Source organism: Dromiciops gliroides, chromosome 3 (genome assembly GCF_019393635.1).
Source record: "Dromiciops gliroides isolate mDroGli1 chromosome 3, mDroGli1.pri, whole genome shotgun sequence".
Classification (NCBI taxonomy): domain Eukaryota; kingdom Metazoa; phylum Chordata; class Mammalia; order Microbiotheria; family Microbiotheriidae; genus Dromiciops; species Dromiciops gliroides.
This window is the reverse complement of record NC_057863.1, coordinates 648738816-648762633: the sequence shown is the minus strand read 5'-3', so window position 1 is coordinate 648762633 and position 23818 is coordinate 648738816. Positions and strand designations below refer to the sequence as shown.

The window sequence follows — 23818 nt, the reverse complement described above, 5'->3', positions numbered from 1 at the left end:
TAGTCTGGAGCCCAGCAAAGACACCACCAGGGGCTGCCCTTGGGTTCTGGACAGGGAAGACATAGCTCAGGAGAGGAATGCAGAGATTCCTGGCAAGGACAGAGGTGGTCACACACAGTGAGCAGCACAGACTCATGAAGATGCCCTCAGAAGCTCCTCACAGTGGTGGTAGCCCCTGGAAGGGGCTCCTGATCACAGGTGAGACACCAGCTCTGATGGAGTCCAGGGGAGGAGAGGGAGCCTGGGGGATTCTGACCCAGACAAATCCAAGGGAATCAAGACAAGGACCAGGAGAAAGAAAACCAGTCCCAGGGGGTCTGTCCCAGACACAGTCACTGCAGACCTGGCCAGGGATGTCTTCCCTGAGCCAGGGGCAAAGGTGAAGTTGCAGTCCAGGGCTATCAGTCCCCATCCCTGAGACTGAGGGCAATGTCCAGCCCTGGAGCTGAGTAACCTCTAAAGAGGTTTAAAGTCAGAGCAGACCAGGGTGTGGATCCCAGGTCTGATGCTTACTAGCTGTGGGACCTTGGCCAAGTCATTAACCCTCATAGCTTGTGTTTACCTGGAACACAACCTTCTTCCCCGGGCTATATGGAACCTAAACAATGTCAGCCCTAAAATGCATGCAGGGTTTGGTGGGAAATACTCTCACTGGGTTTGAGTCAGAAAATCTGGGTTCAAATATTTCCTCTGCTATTTCCTATTTAATACTGATCACATCTATTTTATTACATGGGCCTTGATTTCCTCATCTGTAAATTGAGGGTGTTTGATTCAGGGATCTCTAAGGTTCTCTCCAGGTTTGGGGCCTAAAACAGGGATTCTAGTGCCCCCAGAGCAGACCTCGACTTAAAAAATAAATAAATAGTCTGCAATAATGACTAAGAAGCAAAAAAGAGCCCTCTTCATTGAGAGCTTCTGTATCAACAGGGAAGAGGCAAACACAAACTCAGATGATGACAATACCTTCAAATTGCCTATATGTGAAGCCTCAAGAGGTAAGGTGAATTGGACTCAAGAACAAAAAGCCTTCCTGGAAGAGCTCAAAGAGAATTTTAAAAATCAATTGAGGGGAGCTCATTTCGGTAGCACATATACTAAAATTGGAATGATACAGAGAAGATTAGCATGGCCCCTGTGCAAGGATGAGACCCAAACTCGTGAAGCGTTCCATATTTAAAAAAAAAATCAATTGAGGGGCAGCTAGGTATCACAATGGATAAAGTATTGGCCCTGGATTCAGGAGGACCTAAGTTCAAATCCAGCCTCAGATACTTGACACTTACTAGCTATGTGATCCTGGACAAATCACTTAACCCCAATTGCCTCACCAAAGGGAAAAAAAAAATCAATTGAGAGAGGTAGAAGAAAAACTGGGGAGAGAAATGAAAGCAAAACAAGAAAACTATGAAAAAAGAATCAGCAGCTTGGAAAAGGAAGCACAAAGATTGACTACAGAAAACAATTCCTTAAAAAATTCATCTGGCCAAATGGGAAAAAAAAGGTTATTAATTTCACTGAATAAAACAATGCCTTAAAAAATTCACTTGGCCAAATGGAAAAAAAGGTGCATGATCTCATTGAAGAAAATAATGCCTTAAAAAAATCATATGGCCAAATGGAAAAAAAAAAAAGATGCATAATCTCACTGAAGAAAACAATGCCTTAAAAATTAGAATTGGACAGTTGGAAGATAAGGAATCCATGAGACACCAGGAATCAGTCAAGCAGAATCAAAAGAATGAAAAAATAGAAGAAAATGTGAAATACCTCATTGGAAAGACAACTGATCTGGAAAACAGATCCAGGAGAGACAATTTGACAATCATTGGACTGCCTGAAAGCCATGATCAGAAAAAGAATCTAGACGCCATATTCCAGGAAATTATTAAGGAGAACTGCCCTGATATTATAAAACCAGAGGATAAAATCATCATTGAAAGAATCCACCAATCACCTCCTGAAAGAGACCCCAAAAGGAAAACCCCAAAAAAATATTGTAGCCAAATTCCAGAATTATCAGGGGCAGGAGAAAATACTCCAAGTAGCCAAAAAGAAGCAATTTAAATATCATGGAGCCACAGTCAGGATTGCCCAGGACCTGGCAGCTTCAACATTAAAGGACTGCAAAGCTTGGAATATGATATTCCAGAAGGCAAAGGAGCTTGGATTGCAGCCAAGAATCTATTACCCAGCAAAAATGCTCATTCTCTTCCAGGGGAAAAGATGGACATTCAATGACATTGGGAACTTTCAATATTTCCTGATGAAAAGACCAGAACTGAATAGAAAATTCAATCTTAATATGCAAGACTCAAGAGAAGTTTAAAAAGGTAAACAGAGGGAAAAAGGTACTCAATTAGGTTAAACTGTTTACATCCCTACACAGGAAGATAATACTCATAACTCTTAAGAATTGTAAATGTATTTGGGCAGAGAGAAGGACATTACACAGAGGGTATAAATATAAATTGTCTATGATGTGATGATACAAAGAAAATTAAGGGGTTAAAGAGGAAGTCTTTGGGGAGGAGAAGAAAAGGGAGGTGGAATGGGGTGAATTACATCATATGAAGAGGTGGAAAAAAAACTATTACAATAGAGGGAAATAAAGGAGGGGTGAACATTGTTTCAAACCTACTCTCATTACATTTGATTCAAAGAGGGAATATCGATTCATTTGGATAAAGAAACTTAGCTCATTCTTTTTTTTTTTTATTTTAGTGAGGCAATTGGGGTTAAGTGACTTGCCCAGGGTCACACAGCTAGTAAGTGTTAAGTGTCTGAGGCCGGATTTGAACTCAGGTACTCCTGACTCCAGGGCCGGTGCTCTATCCACTGCGCCATCTAGCTGCCCCATAACTATGTTTTGTTTTTTTTTTTTTTTTAGTAAGGCAATTGGGGTTAAGTGACTTGCCCAGGGTCACACAGCTAGTGTTAAGTGTCTGAGGCCGGATTTGAACTCAGTTACTCCTGACTCCAGGGCCGGTGCTTTATCCACTGCACCACCTAACTGCCCCAGCTCATTCTTTAGGGAAGTAAAAGAGGAAGGGAAAGGGGGAGGGACTGATGGAAGGGAGGAAAAAAGCAAGGGAGAAAAGGGTAAAGAAAAGGGAGGGGGTGATAAAAAGGGAGGGCAGATTGGGGGAGGCAGAGGTAAGAAGTAAAATGTCGGTGAGGAGGAATAGGGTGAAAGAAGGGGGGAAAAGTACAAAGGGGGTAAATAGAATGGAGGGGAATAGACAGTAATAATAACTGTAAATGTGAATGGGAGGAACTCTGCTATAAAATGGAAGTGAATTGCAGAGTGGATTAAAAACCAGAATCCTACAATATGCTGTTTACAAGAAATACATTTGAAGCAGAGAGGTACACACAGAGTAAAGGTAAAAGGCTGGAGCAGAATATATTATGCTTCAGCTAAAGTAAAAAAAGCAGGGGTAGCAATCCTTATCTCAGACAAAGTGCAGGCAAAAATAGATCTCATTCAAAGAGATAAGGAAGGAAACTACATCTTGCTAAAAGGTACTATAGATAATGAAGTAATATCAATATTAAATATGTATGCGCCAAGTGGTATAGCATCCAAATTCTTAGAGGAGAAGTTAAATGAGTTACAAGAGGAATTAGACAGTAATATTATACTAGTGGGGGATCTGAATCTCCCCCTGTCAGAATTAGATAAATCTAGCCAAAAAATAAATAAGAAAGAATTGAAAGAGGTGAATAGATTACTAGAAAAATTAGACATGGTAGATGTCTGGAGAAAATTGAATGGGGATAGAAAGGAATATACCTTTTTCTCAGGAGTACATGGCACATTTTCAAAAATTGACAATGTATTAGGGCACAAAAATATCATAGTCAAATGTAGAAAGGCAGAAATAGTAAATGCATATTTCTCAGATCACGATGCAATAAGAATTACATGTAAGAAAGAGCCATGTAAAAGTAGAAGGAAACCCAATTGGAAACTAAATAATTTCATTCTAAAGAATGAATGGGGGCAGCTAGGTAGCGCAGTGGATAGAGCAGCAGCACTGGAGTCAGGAGTACCTGAGTTCAAATCCAGCCTCAGACACTTAACACTTACTAGCTGTGTGACCCTGGGTGAGTCACTTAACCCCAATTGTCTCACTAACAACAACAACAACAAAAGAATGAATGGGTCAAACAACAAATCATAGAAATGATCAATAACTATATCCAAGACAATGACAATAATGAGACAACAAACTAAAATCTTTGGGATGCAGCCAAAGCATTGCTTAGGGGAAATTTTATAGCTCTAAATGTTTACATGAAGAAAAAAGAGAAAGAGGAGATTAATGAATTGGGCATGCAACTTAAAAAGCTAGAAAAAGAACGAATTAGAAATTCCCAATTAGATACTTTGTTTTTTGTTTTTGCAGGGCAATGGGGTTTAAGTGACTTGCCCAGGGTCACACAGCTAGTAAGTGTCTGAGGCTGGGTTTGAACTCAGGTCCTCCTGAATCCAAGGCTAGTGCCTTATCCACTGTGCCACCTAGCTGCCCCAGGGTAGTCCCCAATTAGATACTAAACTAGAGATCCTGAAAATTGAAGGAGAAATTAATAAGATTGAAAACAAGAAAACTATTGATTTAATCAATAAAACTAAGAGCTGGTTTTATGAAAAAACAATAAAATAGATAAAATATTGGTTAATTTGATTAAAAAAAAGAAAGAAGAAAACCAAATTACCAGTATCAAAAATGAAAAGGGTGATGTTACCACCAATGAAGTGGAAATTAAATCAATAATTAGGAATTATTTGGCCCAACTGTATGCCAATAAATTTGACAATCTACATGAAATGGATGAATATGTACAAAAATACAAACTGCCCAGGTTAACTGAAGAGGAATTAAAATCCTTAAATAAACCCATATTAGAAAAAGAAATTGAACAAGCCATTAATGAACTCCCTAAGAAAAAATCCCCAGGGTCAGATGGGTTTACGGGTGAATTTTACCAAACATTTAAAGAACAATTAATTCCAATATTATACAAATTATTTGGAAAAATAGGTGAAGAAGGAGTTCTACAAAATTCGTTTTATGATACAAATATGGTGGTGATACCAAAACCAGGCAAAGCAAAAACAGAGAAAGAAAATTATAGACCAATTTCCCTAATGAATATTGATGCTAAAATCTTAAATAAGATATTAGCAAGGAGATTTCAGCAAGTGATCCCCATTATAATACACTATGACCAGGTGGGATTTATACCAGGAATGCAGGGCTGGTTCAACATTAGGAAAACTATTAACATAATCAACCACATCAATAAGAAAACCAACCAAAATCATATGATTATCTCAATAGATGCAGAGAAAGCTTTTGACAAAATACAGCACCCATTCCTAATAAAAACACTGGAGAGCTTAGGAATAGGTGGAGCTTTCCTTAAAATAATAAACAGTATCTACCTAAAACCATCAGCAAGCATTATATGCAATGGAGGTAAATTAGAGGCCTTCCCAATAAGATCAGGGGTGAAACAGGGATGTCCATTATCACCCCTATTATTTAATATTGTACTAGAAATGTTAGCTTTAGCAATCAGAGAAGATAAAGGAATTAAAGGTATTTGAATAGGCAAGGAGGAAACAAAAGTATCACTCTTTGCAGATGATATGATGGTATACTTAAAGAATCCCAGAGAATCAACTCAAAAATTACTTGGAATAATTAACAACTTTCGCAAAGTAGTAGGATATAAAATAAATCCACATAAATCATTAGCATTTCTATACATGACCAACAAAGTCCAGCAACAAGAGATAGAAAGAGAAATTCCACTTAAAGTAACAGTAGATAATATAAAATACTTGGGAGTCTATTTGCCAAGAGAAACCCAGGAACTCTATGAACAAAATTACCAAATACTCTTCACACAAATCAAATCAGATCTAAATAATTGGAAAGATATCAAATGCTCATGGATAGGCAGAGCTAATATAGTAAAAATGACAATACTACCTAAATTAATTTACTTATTCCGTGCCATACCAATCAGACTACTTAAAAATTATTTCATAGAGTTAGAAAAAATAATAACAAAATTCATCTGGAAAAAAAATCAAGAATATCCAGGGAAATAATGAAAAAAAATGCACAGGAAGGTGAGTTAGCAGTACCAAACCTGGAGCTTTACTATAAAGTGGCAGGCATCAAAACTATCTGTTACTGGCTAAGAAATAGAGTGGAGGATCAATGGAATAGGCTAGGCATAGGAAACACAGTAGTAAATGACACTAGTAATGTAGTGTTTGATTAACCCAAAGACTCCAGCTACTGGGATAAGAACTCAGTATTTGACAAAAACTGCTGGGAAAACTGGAAGATAGTATGGCAGAAATTAGGCTTAGACCATCTTACACCTTATACTGAAATACGGTCAAAATGGATACATGATTTAGACAAAAGAGGTGATATCATAGGAAAATTAGGAGAGAAAGGATTAGTCTACCTTTCAGATCTTTGGAAAGGAAAAGAGTTTATGACCAAACAAGAGATAGAGAATATTATAAAATGCAAAATGATCTTGATTACCTTAAATTAAAAAGGTTTTGTACAAACAGAAGCAATGCATCCAAAATTAGAAGGGAGCCAAAAAGCTGGGAAACAATTTTTATGGCCAGTACTTCTGATAAAGGCCTCATTTCTAAAATATATAGGGAACTAAATAAAATTTATAAGAATCCACGTCATTCCCCAATTGAGAAATGGTCAAACAATATGAAAGGCAGTTTTCTGATGAAGAAATCAAAGCTATCTATTCCCATATGAAAAAATGTTCTAAATCACTAATGAGTAGAGAGATGCAAATTAAAACAACTTTGAGGTACCACCTGACACCTATTAGATTGGCTAAAATGACAAAAAAGGAAAATAATTAATGTTGGAGAAGCTGTGGAAAAATTGGAACACTAATGCATTGTTGGTGGAGCTGTGAACTGATCCAACCATTCTGGAGAGCAATTTGGAATTATGCCCAAAGAGCGATAAAGCTGTGCATACCCTTTGACCCAGCAATACCACTTCTGGGTCTTTTTCCCAAAGAGATCATGGAAAGGGGAGAAGGACCCACATGTACAAAGATATTTATAGATGCTCTTTATGTTATGGCAAGGAATTGGAAGTTATGGGGATGCCCATCAACTGGGGAATGACTGGACAAGCTGTGGTATATGAATGTAATGGAATACTATTTTGCTGTAAGAAACCATGAACAGGAGGAATTCAGAGAAACCTGGAGGGTCTTGTGTGGGCTGATGATGAGTGAGATGAGCAGAACCAGAAGAACATTGTACACAGTATCATCAACATTGTGTGTTGACCTACTGTGATGGACTATATTCTTCTCACCAATGCAATGATACAGAAGGGTCCCAGGGAACTCATTATGGAGGAGGATCTCCAAATCCAGGGGGAAAAAAAGAACTGTGGAGAATAGATGCTGAATGAACCATACTATTTCTTTTCTTTTTGGTGCCGTTGTTTTACTATTTTGAGGTTTTTCCTCATTGCTCTGATTTTTCTCTTATAACATGACTAATGCAGAAATATGTTTAATGTTATTATATATATATATATATATATATATATATATATATATATATAAAACCTATATCAGATTACCTGATGTCCAAGGGAGGGGGGAGGGAAGGGAAGGAGGGAGAAAAATCTGAAATTGGAAAGCTTGTATAAACAAAGGTTGAGAACTATCTTTACATGTAATGGAAAATAAATAAATAAATATTCAAAAATCTAAGCTCTTGCTAAAGCTTTTAATTTACTGGTGACCACTCATTAGACATTTTAGACAGTATAGCTAGAATTTTAGCAACTTTACAAAGGTCAGGGGGACCCTGCTGACCTCTGCCTCTTTCTTCCCCTCTCAGCTTCCATCCTCAGCTGCTGGATCCAGGTGACGTCTGCTCAAGGTGATCCTGTCACTGTTGTGCCAAGTCCTTCCTATGGCACAGTGGGCAGCAGTGTCACCTTGACCATCCAGGGGCTCTCAGAGCAAGCTCTCAGCTATTCTTGGTACAGAAAGTCATTAAACTCTTCCAACCTCATCGCTGCCTACAGTGTTTCTTCTGGAGTGCAGACACCAGCAGACATCCGGGAGAAGGTGTTCTCCAATGGCTCCCTGCTCATCCCTGACCTCACCCTCGATGACAATGATGTCTACATTGTAGAAATTGTTGATCTTGGAGGCAAGATAGCTGCAGTAGCACAAGGACAGTTAGCAGTGTATGGTAAGTTCTACCCTTCCCCTGGCCCATGCCAAACTCCAAGACCCTCCTTCTGTCTGGACTGAGAGCCCTCCCCTAAGCTCCTTACCCAAGGGGGCAGGGAGAATGCAGAACTGGACAATTGTCAGCACCAGGAGCTGTCCAGAGGGATTTGCCCCAGGGAACATCTGGAGACCCAGGTCTGGCAGAGCTAAGGTGCATTGACAAGAGCAGCTCTGCCTCAAATGTGACCCGGAATCCTGGGCAATCCTAGCTTTGTCCCTAAAACTTATATCCCAATAAGAGCATGGGCTGAGCTCAGAGCCCATTAGAGCCTGCTAATTAACTCTAGTCAATATGAGGTCAGGAGGCAAAAAGAAGGGTGTTGGAGGAGAAGTGTCACGTGGACACTGACTCATTTTCTATTATATTGCCCAAGCCCCAAAGCCTAGATAGAGACTTTGGGAGAGAAAGGTTTTGGGGAGGAGACAGTCAGGATTTGAGGAGTAATATGGGCAATACTATGAAACTGGGGCATTCAGAATGGCCCCATCCAGTTGTTTCTGACATAGACAACCTTTTCTGAAATTCACCAGCACCAAGATACTTAAAAGCCCATAATGCAGGTGGTGCCTTGTTGGGAGAGGGGGTAGACATTAACACTTTCTTTCCATCTGGGCTCAGCAGAGCTCAAATCCAAACTACCCACTTCCCATGATCCAAAAGCCTGGCTGCCTGGGTGCCCAGGAACATTTGGAAGCCTGTTTATTCTGAGGCTCCCAGTGCTAGGAGAGGGACCCCAGAGGGAAAATTCCTGTATTGATTCCATTTTCTAAAGGAAAGGCCAAGCCAGAGGGGACCCAGGCTTCTCTGAAGAGACAGACTGGGACAGAGAAACCCTGCTCCTACTGATATCTCAGCTCGAGGAGGAGAAGACAAATTCAATACAATTTGGGAAGCAAATGGGTACATTGGGGCTCCAGAGTCAATGTTTTCAACAAGAAGAGCTTTCCAGAGAGTGGGTTGACAACACCTCCCATTTATATAGGGCCTGAAGTTGTGCAAAGGGCTCTATATATCATATTTCATTTGATTCTTTTAAAAAAACATTTATTAATTTTTAAAATTTCATTTGATTCTCTACAAGACTCATGATATACATGATATTTTTTGTAAATAAATCAAATGAGTCTGAGAGAAATTAAATAATTTGGCTAGAGTCACACACTTAGTAGCTTGGGAAAGATTTGATTTCACATGTTTCTGACCCCCCATGTCTAATAGTTCATCCACTGCATTTCTTTGATGCTTCCTGGCACTGAGGGTCACCTCAGGAGAGTGTGACCTCCCCAGCAATGGGAGTCTTCAAACACAGACTAGATGATCATTTCCCAGGGGCGTCTGAGTGGGAATCCCTAACCAGGTCTAGGTTAGATGAGATGACCTCTGAGGCCCAGAAGCAAAGAATCCCAGAGAACTCTGGCATATTTCTGGCTCTGAAGTTGTATGCTCTGTGGGGAAGGGGTAATAGCCAATTATGTCAGGGGCTTTCTTCCCTGGTGTGCCATGACAGGATACATTCTATGGCTTTGTGGTAAGAGGCATGAACCACTTTCAGGGGAAGACTCTGTTGGTCATCCCCAGCTATCTTTTAGTCACTCAACTCCTGGGCAGAGGATAGTGTGGGAAGAAGGATCTAGAAGTCATCCATCTGTTGAGCCATAAACATTTATTAGGCACCTACTACATGCAAAGTCACTGGCCTGTGGATTCAGCATAAAAGGCAAAAAAATGAACTGCATATAAACACATATATACATTCATTTATTTGATATATTAATAACCAATAACCTAATTATTTTACATTCATTAATATATTTTAATTAATAGTATGCTAATTATCAATGTGTTAATATTAATTATTTAATAAAATGTCGATTGATTAATAATTAATTATATATTTATGTATTTATATATTTACGAATATTTTAATATACTTATATTCCACAGTTATGTGGAATAAATATAAGAATAAGTATCTGTCCTAGCACAGTAATTTTCTGGCTAGAGAGGGAATTCTATGGGGTGTCAACCCCTCCACCACGGCAGGCTGGCACCTTATCTGCAAATCCTGATCTTAGAGACTACTCTTGGACACTAAGGAGGGAATCGTCTTGCCTAGTATTAAGCACCTGCTATGTATCTGAAGCAGAACTAGCACCCAGGACCCCTGGACTCCCAGGCAGTCCTTCTATTCAAATACAAGGTCTTTAGGGAGGGAGGGCACTAGCAGATGATGGTGTCAGGGAAGGTTTCTTAGGGGAGGTCCTGTTTGAGGGGCATCTTGAAGGAAGAGAGAAGCTCTAGGAGGAAGAGAGGGCAGGAGGTAGGCTATTCCAGGTTGGCATGGCATGTCTCCCCTCTTCATCCAGGACACTGTGGCACTTGGGACTCAGAAAAGAAGCTCCGCCTACTCAACTCTCTCAACAAATTAGGAAGAATGAGGTTCCAGAGGCCCCAGTGATAGGAATTGAAACAAGGAACTTGGGTGGGGCCAGGCCTACCTCAATTCCCCAGCAGAATTTTCCTCAGGTCTGGAAGGAGCAAAGAATTGGGCTCCTCACCAAACACAAAGGGATCTGGGCTCTTCCAGAGCTTTTACCTTCTGCTAGAGGGGTAGGGCCAAGTGAAAAGGAAAGCTGTAGACTTGACATCAGTAGGTCTGAATTTCTAGCATTTACTATGTAACCTCAGGCAAGTAATGTCACCTTGATGACATTCTATTGTCTTATTTGTAAAATGTGTGTATTAATCCCACCCTCACCAGTTTCTTTGGTTGTCCTGAGGAAATAACCTTCAAATGTGATAGAAATTGGAATCATTGCTACATCTTGGATGTTCCATTAGTTCCTCCTACTCTATCCAGGTCAACAAATGAATTGGGGAGCTAAGTAGCCCACTGATGGACCTGAAATAAAGGATTCTAAGATAATCTGAGAAGGGGGTTGTCAGCTGTGGTGGGGAACATGGGGAAAGGCTTCTTGGGAAATTTGGAAAGTGAGTTGAGCCTAGTAGGAAGAGGATTTATTCAGGGATGCTGCAGTATAAATGTGTGGAGGGGGATGATGGCAGGTCAAGAAGGAAGGAAGAATACTTAGACTAGTAAATTCTCTATCAGGTATGACTTGATCCAAACAATGTGATGAAAATCAAGTGTGCTAGAACACTGAGAGGCTAAAGAGGACTGGTGTAAGATCCAGCCAGGAGGAGGCTGTGCTGGATTGAACCACCCAGAATGGAAGGAAAGAGAACCCCTGGAAAGAACAACCTTCCCCCCAACTTTCTACAGCAAAGCCCCAAGAACAGAAGGTCTCATATCATAATATTTTGGCTCCAATCTCTAAGGATATCAAAATTGAGATGATTGGTAAATGGTCTCTACTTTCCCTCAGAGAGAATGTTTCTTTGTTTGGCGAAGAATGGGATGCCAGGAGGAGGTGCTCAGGCTTATTAAAGAGGGCAGTTTATCATGATATATTGGAAGAGAACATATAAAGAAAGAACTGGTGGTGCAGTGGATAAAGCACCAGCCCTGGATTCAGGAGGACCTGAGTTCAAATCTTACCTCAGACACTTGACACTTACTTGTTGTGTGACCCTGGGCAAGTCACTTAGCCCTCATTGCCCTGCCAAAAAAAAAAAAATTAAGACTTATGGCTGCAAAAGCCTTAACAAATTAAAAAAAAAAAAAGGATGCTGCAGAGGGAAAAAAAAAAAAAAACCACCAAAAAAAAAAAAAAAGAGGGGGGCAGCTAGGTGGCGCAGTGGATAAAGCACCAGCCCTGGATTCAGGAGGATCTGGCCTCAGACACTTGACACTTACTAGCTGTGTGACCCTGGGCAAGTCACTTAACCCTCATTTCCCCACAAAAAAAAAGAAAGAAAGAAAGAAAGGAAGGAAGAACTGATTCTAGGGAATGTGGTCAGACTTGTAATGAATGTCAGTCCATTTACAGCTACTTTGGTAGAAATGGAGACCAACCTCCCTGTCTCCTATAAAAATCTTAGAAACTGTCATATAAATTACAAGTTCATTCATCATTTTACACACATTTGGGTGCAGAGCACTGAAGGAAAAGAGGTTTAGCTAAGACTCCATTCCTGTTTTCAGGAACCTCACAATCTAGTAGAGGTATCAGAACCCAACAGGGACAATTGATATACAATGTTACATGATAAGCATACTTAGATTATGACTGTAAAATAAAGTGTTGTGGGAGACCTTGAGGAGAAAGTCTATTTGAGTTGGGGGCGGTGCACAGAAATCAGGTCAGGTATCATAGAAAAGATGTTACTTGAGTTGTGTTTTAAAGGTTGGGAGGGGATGAAAAAGAAGTTAGAACACAAAGTTTTAAAAAATTGATGTCAAAATTTGTTCTTACATGTAATTTGGAAAAATAAAATTCTAAATAGAAAAAAAAAAGGTTTGGAGGGAAAGTTTAACAGGTCAAAGGGGAGAAAGGAGAATATTCTATTTCCTGGGAGAAATAGCCTGAGCGAAGGTTCAGAGGTGGGAAAATACAGCACGTGTCTGAGTGTGAAATGTAGACCAGTGCAGCCTGAACAGACAAAGCTTGGCCAGGAGAAGCATTAGAAGGGGCTGCCTCAATGTTATTTATTGTAAGGGTCTTCAGTGCAAGGCTAAAAACACCAAAGGTTATTGAATAGGTAAAAGGGAATCCCTGAAGCCTAATTCACAAAGAAGAGGAGATGATCACACCCATATCTGCCTGGTGTGCCATTCATCAGTATTGAGTAGAACAGTAAGATTGAATCTGACATTCAAGGCTCAGAATTTTGTCTAATGTACCTATTGTCACATCTCTACTTCATTTGTGAGGATCTACACAATGTTAATGTATAAAAATCTGGGGAATCTAAACTTCCTTTTCAGCTCCTTAATTCCAGGCAAAATTGACCTCAGCCCCAAGTTAAGGTGATGAGAATATAGGAAAAAGAACTGTGAGTGGGCAGGAGGCTTTAAACAAGTGCTTTTTAATTGAATGCTTTGCCATTGAGAGACCAGGCATGATAGCAGAAGGGAGAGGAGGAGGAAGAAGCTCTATGGAACAGGTCTCTATCACAATCACTCTAACAAAGGCCTTGAAAGGGCAAAAGACCAAGGGGAAAACTTACTGAGTAATTTTTCCTGCCCAGGTCAGCAGAGTTACAAAGACTAAAGTCTGGGCACATGGACTAACCAGGAATGGAACAAGAAGACTAGAGACTGACTAAGGGACCCGGGCTTGGTATTTGGGGAAGAAGTGGTGAGGGAATCCAACAGAGATGAAGCTGGGACTGTGCAGAGATCAGGAAGAGGAGCCAACTGGCAGCCCTACAGTCTGGATACAGAGCTAGGTCACAGAATCAGTGATGACTGAGAAGGGGACCTGTGCCCAGGAGTGAGAGCAGCTGTGGCCTGAGGCTATATAGTGAACAAGAATCTGGAGTTTTATCCTCTATCTGGGTCTGAGACTTGCAGCTGAGTGACTAGGACAGAGAGCTCAGAAGAAGAAGAAGCCTTTAATTTTATACCTACTGAGCCTCATTGCAGCTAGAAGACAGGGACTGGGGTCAGCAGCAGTCTACTACCAAAACTCCAACTAGGGACAAGTCTGCAGTGGTACTGCAAAGACCCAAATGTAAGGCAAAAGCTTCTAAAAACTCAGACAATGAAGGCAGTAACCAGAATTCTCTCTACATAAGACTGCTTTGGGCACAGTGAAAGTTAGCAGGTCACCAGCCATAGCCACTCCTGACATCCTTAAAGGATACAACCCAGAGAAAACAGTAGCAAGATCCTAGAGAATACAAAGCAAGACCAAAGAAGACCCAGATATTCCTTCCAGAAGAGTGCGGAGCCTGGCCCTTATAATAATTAGACTTCAATTCAGGAAGTAAGGTTAGAATATTGAATAAACCAGAAAAACCTACCTTGTAAAAAATCTATTTTGGAGACAGGAATGCCCAAGATACAAATCCAGAAGGGTGAAATGAATCCAAAATATCTGTAAGCAAAGCCTCAAATGAAAAAAAAAAAACCATAGCTTGGACACAAGATCAACTACCCTTTCTGAAAGAAATGAAACAATAGCTTTTTTTAAGAGTTTAAAATTACTTTATAAATAGCAGTAAACACAAGGGAAGCTAGTTGGTGCAGTGGATAAAGCACTGGCCCCGGATTCAAGAGGACCTGAGTTCAAATCTGACCTCAGACATGTGACACTAGCTGTGTGACCCTGGGCAAGTCATTTAACCCTCATTGCCCTACAAAAAACAAAATTAAATAAATGAATAAATGGCAGTAAATAGAACCTTCAAGTTTATAAAACATTTTACAAATATTACCTCATTTTATTTTCACAACAATCCTGGGAGGTTGGTGCTATTATTATAACCATTTTATGGATGAGGAAACTAAGGCAAACAAGGGTTAAGTAGGTTGTCCAGGTTCACACAGCTGGTAAGTATCTAGGGCTGGATTTGGATTGAGGCCTTTCTGACTCTAGGTCCAGCACACTATCCTGTCTACTTTCCTAGCTATGAAAGAAAGACTTAGAAGGGGAACTAACAGCTTAGTACAAGAGGCTCAAAAATTACCCAAGTAAAAGGTTTCATGAAAATTAGAACGAACTAATCAGAAACTAATAAACCATGAAACAATAAAAAAAAATTAAGTCCAAACATTGAAAAACTAGGAGAAAATATATGGGACCTCAGAGCAAGAAAACAAAAAGAAAACAAAAAAAGAAAAAAATAAATAAAACCCAAAACAACAAACTGACCTGGAATGTGGATTATGAAGAAATCAGAAAGCACCAACCAAAAAAGAAAGAAAGAAAGAAAGAAAGAAAGAAAGAAAGAAAGAAAGAAAGAAAGAAAGAAAGAAAGAAAGAAAGAAAGAAAGAAAGAAAGAAAGAAAGAAAGAATTTAGACTTCAAGTTTCTAGAAATCATGAGAGAAAACTGTCTAAAATATGAGAACCAGAAGGCAAAGTGAATATAGAAAAAGTTCTCCTCCTACAAAAAGATCATAAAGGAAAACTCCCAAGAATATCATACCCAAATCCAGAGCTTCCATGCCCCTCCAAAATACAAAAAAAAAAATTGTTCCAGCACCAAGGAGTCACAATAAATATCACACAAAGCTTAACCATTATCATTATCAAGGTGTGAGGATATTGGAATATGATATTCTGAAAGGCAAAAATAGCTTTACCACCAAAAATGATATAAAACTGAGTATAATCATATGAGGGGAAAATGGACTTTAATGAAATGGAAGACTTCCAAACACTTGCCCCCCACCCCCTTCTCTCTCTCTCTCTCTCTCTCTCTCTCTCTCTCTCTCTCTCTCTCTCTCCCTCCCTCTCTCTCTCTCTCTCTCTCTCTCTCTCTCTCTCTCTCTCTCTCTTCCCCCCCCTTTTGCTTCTTTTACTTCTCCTTCTCCTCCTCCTTCTATGAAACATTTAGCAAAAGGGGGGAAAAGTAAAAGGAAACAAGAAAGAAATATGGAATTAGTGATTATAACTGTAAATATAAATTAGATTAACTCCCCCATAAAACAGAATACGTTACCAGAGTGAATTAGAAAGTCAGAGCCAAACAATATGTTGTCTATAAGGAACATAATTGAAATATAAAGATTCACAGGTAAAATAAAGGGCTACATGCAGAGCCAAACTCAAAAAAGCACAGTAGTGTCATGATCTGAGACAACTTACAGTGAAAATGGACTTGAGTTTTAAAAATAAGCATGTTGTCCATATTATAGACAACAAGCTACTTCACCAATATAACACTGAATGTACACCAAATGGCACAACTTCCAGTTAGAGGAAAAGCTAAAAAAATTCTGAGAGAAACAATAAAACTACAAGAGTAAAGGAACTTTATGTACCCCTTACAGATGTCAACAAATATTAACAAAAAATAAAAAAGGAGAAAACCATTAAAGACTTTAGTGGAACTTTATAAAAGTTGGATATGATGGACCTCTTAGGATTTTATAGGAATACAAAAAAGTTTGCATATTTCTCAGCTGTATGTGGCACTTAAGAAAAAAAAACTGACCAAGCATCAGAACATAAAATCTTCACAAATGCTAAAAGAAAAATATTAGACTCATCTTTACTGATCACAAAGCAACAAAAATTATAATCAATGAAGAAACTTTTAAAAAGATTGAAATTACAGACTAAATAAATTAATTCTAAATAACAGGACATGGATTGGAAGAAAGATTAGAGGTAGGAAGGCTATTGAAAAGTTTCAGATGAAAAGTGATGAGGGCTTGAATTTGGACAGGTTAGTAGGGAGGAAGATAAAGGTAAATTCACTGTATTTAAAGCTGTGATGAGTGTTAACAGACAGATCATTTAGCCCACAAGGTATCAGTTTAAATATTGGGAAATTTCTGTCTAGAAAAAGATAAGCAATTTGCCCAAGATTCCAGAGCTAGCAAGTGACAAGGTCAGGATTCTAATCCAGGTCTCAAGATTCAAAACCCAAAGTTCTTTCTCTTTCAATATGCTGATTTTCAGAGACAGATATGGGAGACACTTAGAGGTTTTCAATGAGAAAGTAACACAATCAGAATGGTATTTAAGGGTGATTAGATGGAGATAGTGGTATGAAGGATGAATTAGAGAGGTAAGAGAACAAAGGCAGAAATAGTGGTCACAAAACTGTTGCCATAATTTTGAAGTGATGAGAGAATCTGTAGTAGAAACTGAGAGGAAGGGGTAGATGTGAGAAATACTGTCCAAGTAGAATCAGTGCAAATAACCATAACATTGGCAATTGATTATATTTGAGGGTTGAAGGAGAGAGATTGCCTAAGATGTTTTCTAATTTGAACCTAGGTGATGGTGAGGTTGATTGTACCTTCAACTGAAATAGAGAAGGGAAGTGGGCACAATGTGTGTGGGGGGAGAGAAATTATGACTTCAGAGATTGAGTAATGTGGACTTTTATGTGTTTGCCCAATATTCAGTAGTCCCCAATTTTTTATTAGGCACCCTGCAATATGACCTTGCCAAAGAGATGCCCAAGGTCATAGGAACAAAGCCAAGTTGGATTCATTGATCAACAAACATTTCTTAAGAATTTACAGAGGCAGGGGCAGTTAGATGGCACAGTGGATAGAGAACTGGCCCTGGATTCAGGAGGACCTGAGTTCATATCTGGCTTCAGACACTTGACACATACTAGCTGTGTGACCCTGGGAAAGTCACTTAACCCCCACCAAAAAAAACTGACCTGGAATGTGGATTATGGAGAAATCAGAAAGCACCAACCAAAAAAAAAAGAAAGAAAGAAAGAAAGAATTTAGACTTCAAGTTTCTAGAAATCATGAGAGAAAACTGTCTAAAATATGAGAACCAGAAGGCAAAGTGAATATAGAAAAAGTTCTCCTCCTACAAAAAATTGCCCCACCAAAAAAAAAAATTTACAGTGCGCCAGACACTGTGCACTTCACGTTAGAGACTCCTCAAAAACACTCAAGGTTCTTTTTATCTTCTCATCCCCAGCAGAAACGCTTCAACAAAAAGGTAAAGACTACTTATTCTACAGAAGCATAATTACCATTGTGTCTGGAGCCATATCGGGAGTGATTCTCTTGGTGGCCCTCATCTATTTCCTGTTCTTCAGAAAGAATAGAAGGTAAAATATGCTTCCTATGGTTGTCCACCCTCCTAGTCTGTCTCCCTGAGCAGGGGAGAGATCCCAGAATGCTCTTCTGCACCCTGTACCATCTTCTAGACCTGGTCTACCTCCCTTTCCCAAACTCCTACTTTTCAGCACTGATTCCCTTGGGCAGCCTCCTTCTCTGGGTTTTCATTCTCCCCCATCTTTCACACATGATTGCATCTTAGAACCAGGTGTTCATTTCCCCACTGGGAAGGTCACTATTCACAACCTTCTGAGAAAACAAGTCAAGGAAAAGGCCAGTGAGGTAGATCCAGATGGAATGTACAAGCTTAATAGGAGACTAATGATACCTGTAAATGAAGAAACTACAAGTGAGGAGGTTGTATTTAGGGATAAGACTTGACTTTGTCCAAATTCAAGATTTTACTTTTCTCCAAGTGTTCCTTCTAACTCAGTCAACTCCTAATTTGCCTGCAAATGTCAGTCCTATATGTCTGTTTTATCTTAACAATCAGCAAATAAAACCTTTCAGGAAGAACTGTTCAGCAACCAAACATGGGAAATAAAAGCACCAGCCAATGAAACTAGCATTTAAGGATGGCGTTGAGAAATCAGGCTCCAACCACAGTCTCCTTTCCTTATTTTGAGGAGAAACTACAAGCTGTCCTTCTAAGGCCAGCTAACTTCCTTTGCTTTTCTTTGATAGAAAGACCAAGAAGGTTCATAAAATGTAAATAGTTTTCAGCTTCTCAGAGAGATCAGGGAACATACAGGCAGTCAGGTTTAGCCTCATGGAGCAGAGGGAAGAGGACAGAGAAGGGCTCATCATATATTTATCCTTAATGACAAAGGTCCTGTCCTACCAGGGCACCTCTTTGAAGCCTTCTAGATAGACTGATCAGGGAGCTGTGTCCTCTCCCACATACAAACTTCAAGAATCCCGCATCTGGGGGGCAGCTAGGTGGTGCAGTGGATAAAGCACCAGCCCTGGATTCAGGAGGACCTGAGTTCAAATCTGACCTCAGACACTTGACACTTACTAGCTGTGTGACATTGGGCAAGTCACTTAACCCTCATTACCTGCCCAAAAAACCACAAAAACAAAACAAAAAAAAGAAAAGAAAAGAAAGAAAGAAAAAAAAAACATAGCTTTGACCATTGGACCTTTGTCAATAAGGCAGCAGCTCTACTTTTTAGTATGCTGTCCAGATTTGCCATCACTTTCCTTGCAAGCAGGAAGTGTTTTTCAATTAAACAGCTATAATCACCATCTTTAATGATCTTGGAGTCCAAGAATATAAAATATGACATTGCTTCTGTTTCTTCTTTCTCTATTTGCCAGGAAGTGCCATGATCTTAGATTAGTTTTGATTTCTTTATGTTGAGCTTCAAATCAGCTTTTCCTCTCTCCTCTTTCACCATCATAAAAGGGCTTCTTAATTCTTCTTCACCTTATGAGTGATACTGCCCAAATATCTAAGATTGTTGACATTTGTCTCATCCCCCTTAATTCCAACTTTTCATTTGTCCAGCCAGAGATTTTTCATGTTGTACTCTACATATAAGTTAAATAAATAAGGTGACAACATACAACTTTGTGGCACTCCTTTTACCATCTTAAACCAGTCAATTGTTTCATGTTCAGTTCTAACTGTTGCTTCTTCACCCACATACAGGTTTATGAGAAGATGATCTGGAACTCCCATCTTTTTGAGGACTTGGCACATTTTTGTGATCCATACTCAAAGGATTTCTTGCAGTCAATGAAGCAGAAGGAGATGGCTATCTGGAACTCTCTTGCTTTTTCAATAATGCAACAAATGTGGTCAATTTTGCATCTATTTCCTCTGTCTCTTTGAAAAACAGCCTGCTCTTCTGGTGATTCTCAGTTCATATATTGCTGAAGTTTAGCTTGCAGAATCTTAAGCCTTACTTTCCTGGTGTGTGAAATGAGCATTGTTCTTTGGTAGCACTATGCCTCTAATTTGTTTCATCCCCTTTTCCTGCACCCCAGCCTTGTATGCCCCTTTCTGAAGCCAAAGTAAAATGGCTTAATGAAGCACTGACATCCTAGCCTGGCTTGATAAGGGAGGGAAGCTCAACAGTCTGTCTCAGCAAAAGCTCCAATCATGGATCCAAGCATGTTTCCTTCCCACCCACCCCATCTTTGTCCTCATTCTGATTACAGAATCTTCTTACTCCAGGAGGGGCAGTTAGGTAGCATTACACAGGCCAGTGGCTAATACTGAGTGACACCCCCTCCCCTTTCCCTTCAGGGACAAAAAAGTTCTCCAAGGACAGTGTGAGGAACCTGTGCAGCGGAGTGAAGAAATAGGAGGGAAGAAAGTTTTCATTTGTCCCTCATTTATGAAGAGTACCAATGAATTCAAAGGGCAATATCTTGACTTTTGTGTAAATTGGATTTAAGTGAGGCAGAGCTATGCAAAGTCATTGGCCTCACACTCTCTCTTTCCCAATCATCATGAAAGTGGAAATGCTAGATGATACAGTGCATGACCTTATTGTCTTCAATGTGTGGTAAAATAATGGAATTTGGCAGACGCCCAGGGGTCTCACCTGAATGATCTAGTAGTGTTTGGAAAACCAGCTAGGGATGATTGGATATGGGCCACACCTGGCCTGCCCTGAGTGACGGATCTGCTGATGTCAGTAGGGGAACCACAGTCTCCACAGGCAGTTTTGAAGGACCTCCCTTTTGGGGGAGGGAGAGTAAATGCTTGCTGACGGGAGCTCAGTCCTTTTCTGGTGGGTGAGCTTCTGGGAGCTGGAGAGAGAGAGAGAGATAGAGAGAGAGAGAGAGAGAGAGAGAGAGAGAGAGAGAGAGAGAGAGAGAGAGAGAGAAGACAGACACAGACAGACAGACAGACACAGACAGACAGACAGAGAGACAGACAGAGACAGACAGACAGAGACAGAGACAGACAGACAGACAGACAGACAGAGAGGTCCTGTGGGCCTTGCTGGTTGGCTCTCCTGTGGGCTTTGCCTGTTGCTGCTGGCTGTCCAGCTGTCTCCCATTGAAACTATAGACCCCAGGTGGTGAGTTAATAAAATGAGCCCAGCTCTTTGAATTAGTTGAGCTGGAAGCAAGTTTGGGGATTGTATAGGATTTTGTTAGAGTCAGGGGGATTATCCATTTTTCTTTTTCTCTATTCCCTTGTCTCTGACTTTATGAATTTCACCTTTGCTGTGTATTTTATTCCCATTAATAAAACCTGATTCATTTGTGGAAAAGCGGCTGTTAAGCTCCTTTCTTATTGGCCCTGGAGAAATAACTAAAAAGGCAGTTCAGAGGGGAGGAAGTTTTGGACCTAGAGATCCCTCATTATTTTCTGAATCCCGATATTATGACAAGCCACCCAATTAACTCTGCACATAATAAATTTGGCTCCTACAAATGTCTGATCAAACTTTAAACACACCAGCATACCTGATTTAACCACCTTCATGGCTACTGGAACAAACTGTTCTCATCTACCCTTCCTGCTTGGCAAAGTCTTCACATTATTGGAATAAATAGTCCCATATCTCACCAATGGATTTGAGGCCTGTAGGTTACTCTCAACATAGCAGGACTGGGAAGTAGGAAACCACAGACAGAGGGAGTGAAGAAAAAAGTAGAAGAGGTACGTTTAATGTTATATATCAGATTAGCTGCTGTCTAGGGGAGGGGGGAGGGAGGGGAGAGAGGGAGAAAAATTTGAACTTGGAAATCTTATCTAAACAAAGGTTGTTTAATTAATTAATTAATTAAAAGTAGAAGAGGGGAGGGAGGAGAAAGTCAGAGACCAAGTCCTTGCCCTGTAGTATGCATGTGATCCTCGCTGAGAGAAGAGCTCCAGCACTGAAGAGAGACTTCAGTCCCCCAGAGAAGGAGAGGCAGGCAGAGAAGACAGACCAGGGCTGCCAGACAGAGACAACCCTGAGCCTGATCACCAGCAGGGAAAACTCCAGGATCTGCGCTTGGGTTCTATGCATGGTGTGCACTTGACAAAGGTGCTCTATGAGCAAAGCAGTATTGAAGTAGCTCAAGAGAAGTGCAAGATGTACTCATTCAGCGAATCCAACTGAAATGTTCACCTGTACCTCACCTGTAGTAGAGCATTCTGAGCTCAAAATGGTCTGATCAGACACAGTCAGACACACTGTAACATAATGGTGTCATTTTCATCCTTTTCAAAAATGAAGGACAATAATCAACCAACCAGCTGACAGGGTGTAGTGAAAAAGGCCTTCCCTGGGTTTGGAGCCAGAAAATCTGACTCCAAATGCTGTCTCTGCTATATGCTGTTTAATATCAGTCAGGTTACTTGACTTATCTGTGCCTCAGTTTCCCTGTCTGCAAATTTAAGGCATTTGATTTTGTGATCTCCAAGGTCCTGTCCATCTCTAAGAACTTGCTGACCTTAGTCACACTACTTTATTGATTCATCTCTCCCTTCAATGCTATGCCTGCCTCAATGACAGATCCCTTCTGAATCAAGCTCAGGGAAGGACCTAAAATTATATTACAAACCCAACTCAGATCCTCCTGAGAGATTGGGACAGAGAGATAAAAAACTGCTCATATACATCCCCTTCAAAAACAGACTGGGTGAGTACAGAACAGGAAGCATCCCAGCAAGCCAAAGCAAGGCCCATTCACCTCAACAAAACAAGTGGGAGATCCTGAGCCCCAGTGAGGTAGAGCAGGCAAATGCCAACTCCAGGTGCCCCACATAACTACAAAGGACTCAGATATGAAAATGCTGTCCACATCCAGATAAATAACTGTTCAAAAAATACTTTTCCCTTACTTTATACTTTCTCATGCTTTTTTTTTCTTTTTCATCTGTTTCTTCTTTTGCAACTGTAACTATTTTGGCAATATGTTTTACATGACAGCAAATACATAAACTATATCAAATTGCCTACCATTGTAGAAAGAGGGGCACGGAGGGAGGGAAAGTAAAAATTAGGAATTCAAAATCTTGTAAATGTGAATGCTAAAAATTTTCATGACATGTAATTGGGAAAAAGCAAAATACTATTTAAAAAACACACTGAAGGGGGCAGCTAGGTGGCGCAGTGGATAGAGCATTGGCCCTGGAGTCAGGAGGACCTGAGTTCAAATCTGGCCTCAGACACTTGACACTTACTAGCTGTGTGACCCTGGGCAAGTCACTTAACCCCAATTGCCTCACCAAAAATAAATAAAAAAACACACTGAGCCCCAAGCAGATTCTGAGGCAGATTTAGCAGCTTCCAGCCAAATCCTGAGGACAACTTAGTGATCTGCATCACCGAAGAGGGCAAGGGGACCCTGCTGACCTCTGCCTCCTTCCTCCCCTCTTAGCCTCCACCTTCAGCTGATGGATCTAGCTGATATCTGCTCAAGGTGTTTCCATTAATCTTGTGCCAAGCCCACCTTTCGAGACAGTGGATAGCAACATCACATTGACCATCCTAGGGTTCTCAGAGGAGGCTCTCAGCTGTCACAGAAAGTGCTTAGGCCCTTGGAAACTGATAATCACAACTTGTTCAGATTAAAGAGAAAACACCAACAAGCAGTCAGAAGAAAAGAGGATCTGGATTGAATCAGTAACATACCAACATGCACCCCCAAATCTGGACTCTGGCATTGGGGGTTACCAGTCTGATACTGTACAATTTTTCTTATGTTGTTCAAGCACATATCCTAACAAGAATCCTTAAGTGATGATGTGAGATCCCTGGGCTGAGCCATTAATAACCCTGGACCAGACAAGAGCCCCAGAGTCCTTTCAAAAGAATGGTGGCTGAGCCATTTGAGTGTGTGGGTGAATAATATCCATATACA

General features: G+C 40.2%; 1 protein-coding gene and 1 non-coding gene across 3 annotated transcripts; both read left to right on the top strand.

The window, feature by feature from the left end:
- On the top strand, window positions 1-21142 carry LOC122750133 (carcinoembryonic antigen-related cell adhesion molecule 3-like). 2 transcript variants are annotated; one of them, XM_043996795.1, is made up of 4 exons: window positions 1-198; window positions 7931-8290; window positions 17862-17991; window positions 19656-21142. In XM_043996795.1, the coding sequence occupies exons 1-4, from the start codon at window positions 78-80 to the stop codon at window positions 19669-19671; spliced, it is 627 nt and encodes a 208-aa protein (XP_043852730.1). In that variant the 5' UTR covers window positions 1-77; the 3' UTR covers window positions 19672-21142. The 2 variants fall into 2 exon arrangements, with proteins under 2 accessions (XP_043852730.1, XP_043852729.1); XM_043996794.1 differs by having other exon boundaries at window positions 17859-17991.
- On the top strand, window positions 1074-1180 carry LOC122752137. The gene has a single exon (XR_006355934.1). It is a non-coding gene; the product is annotated as a U6 spliceosomal RNA (small nuclear RNA).
- Window positions 21143-23818: the final 2676 nt, after the last annotated feature.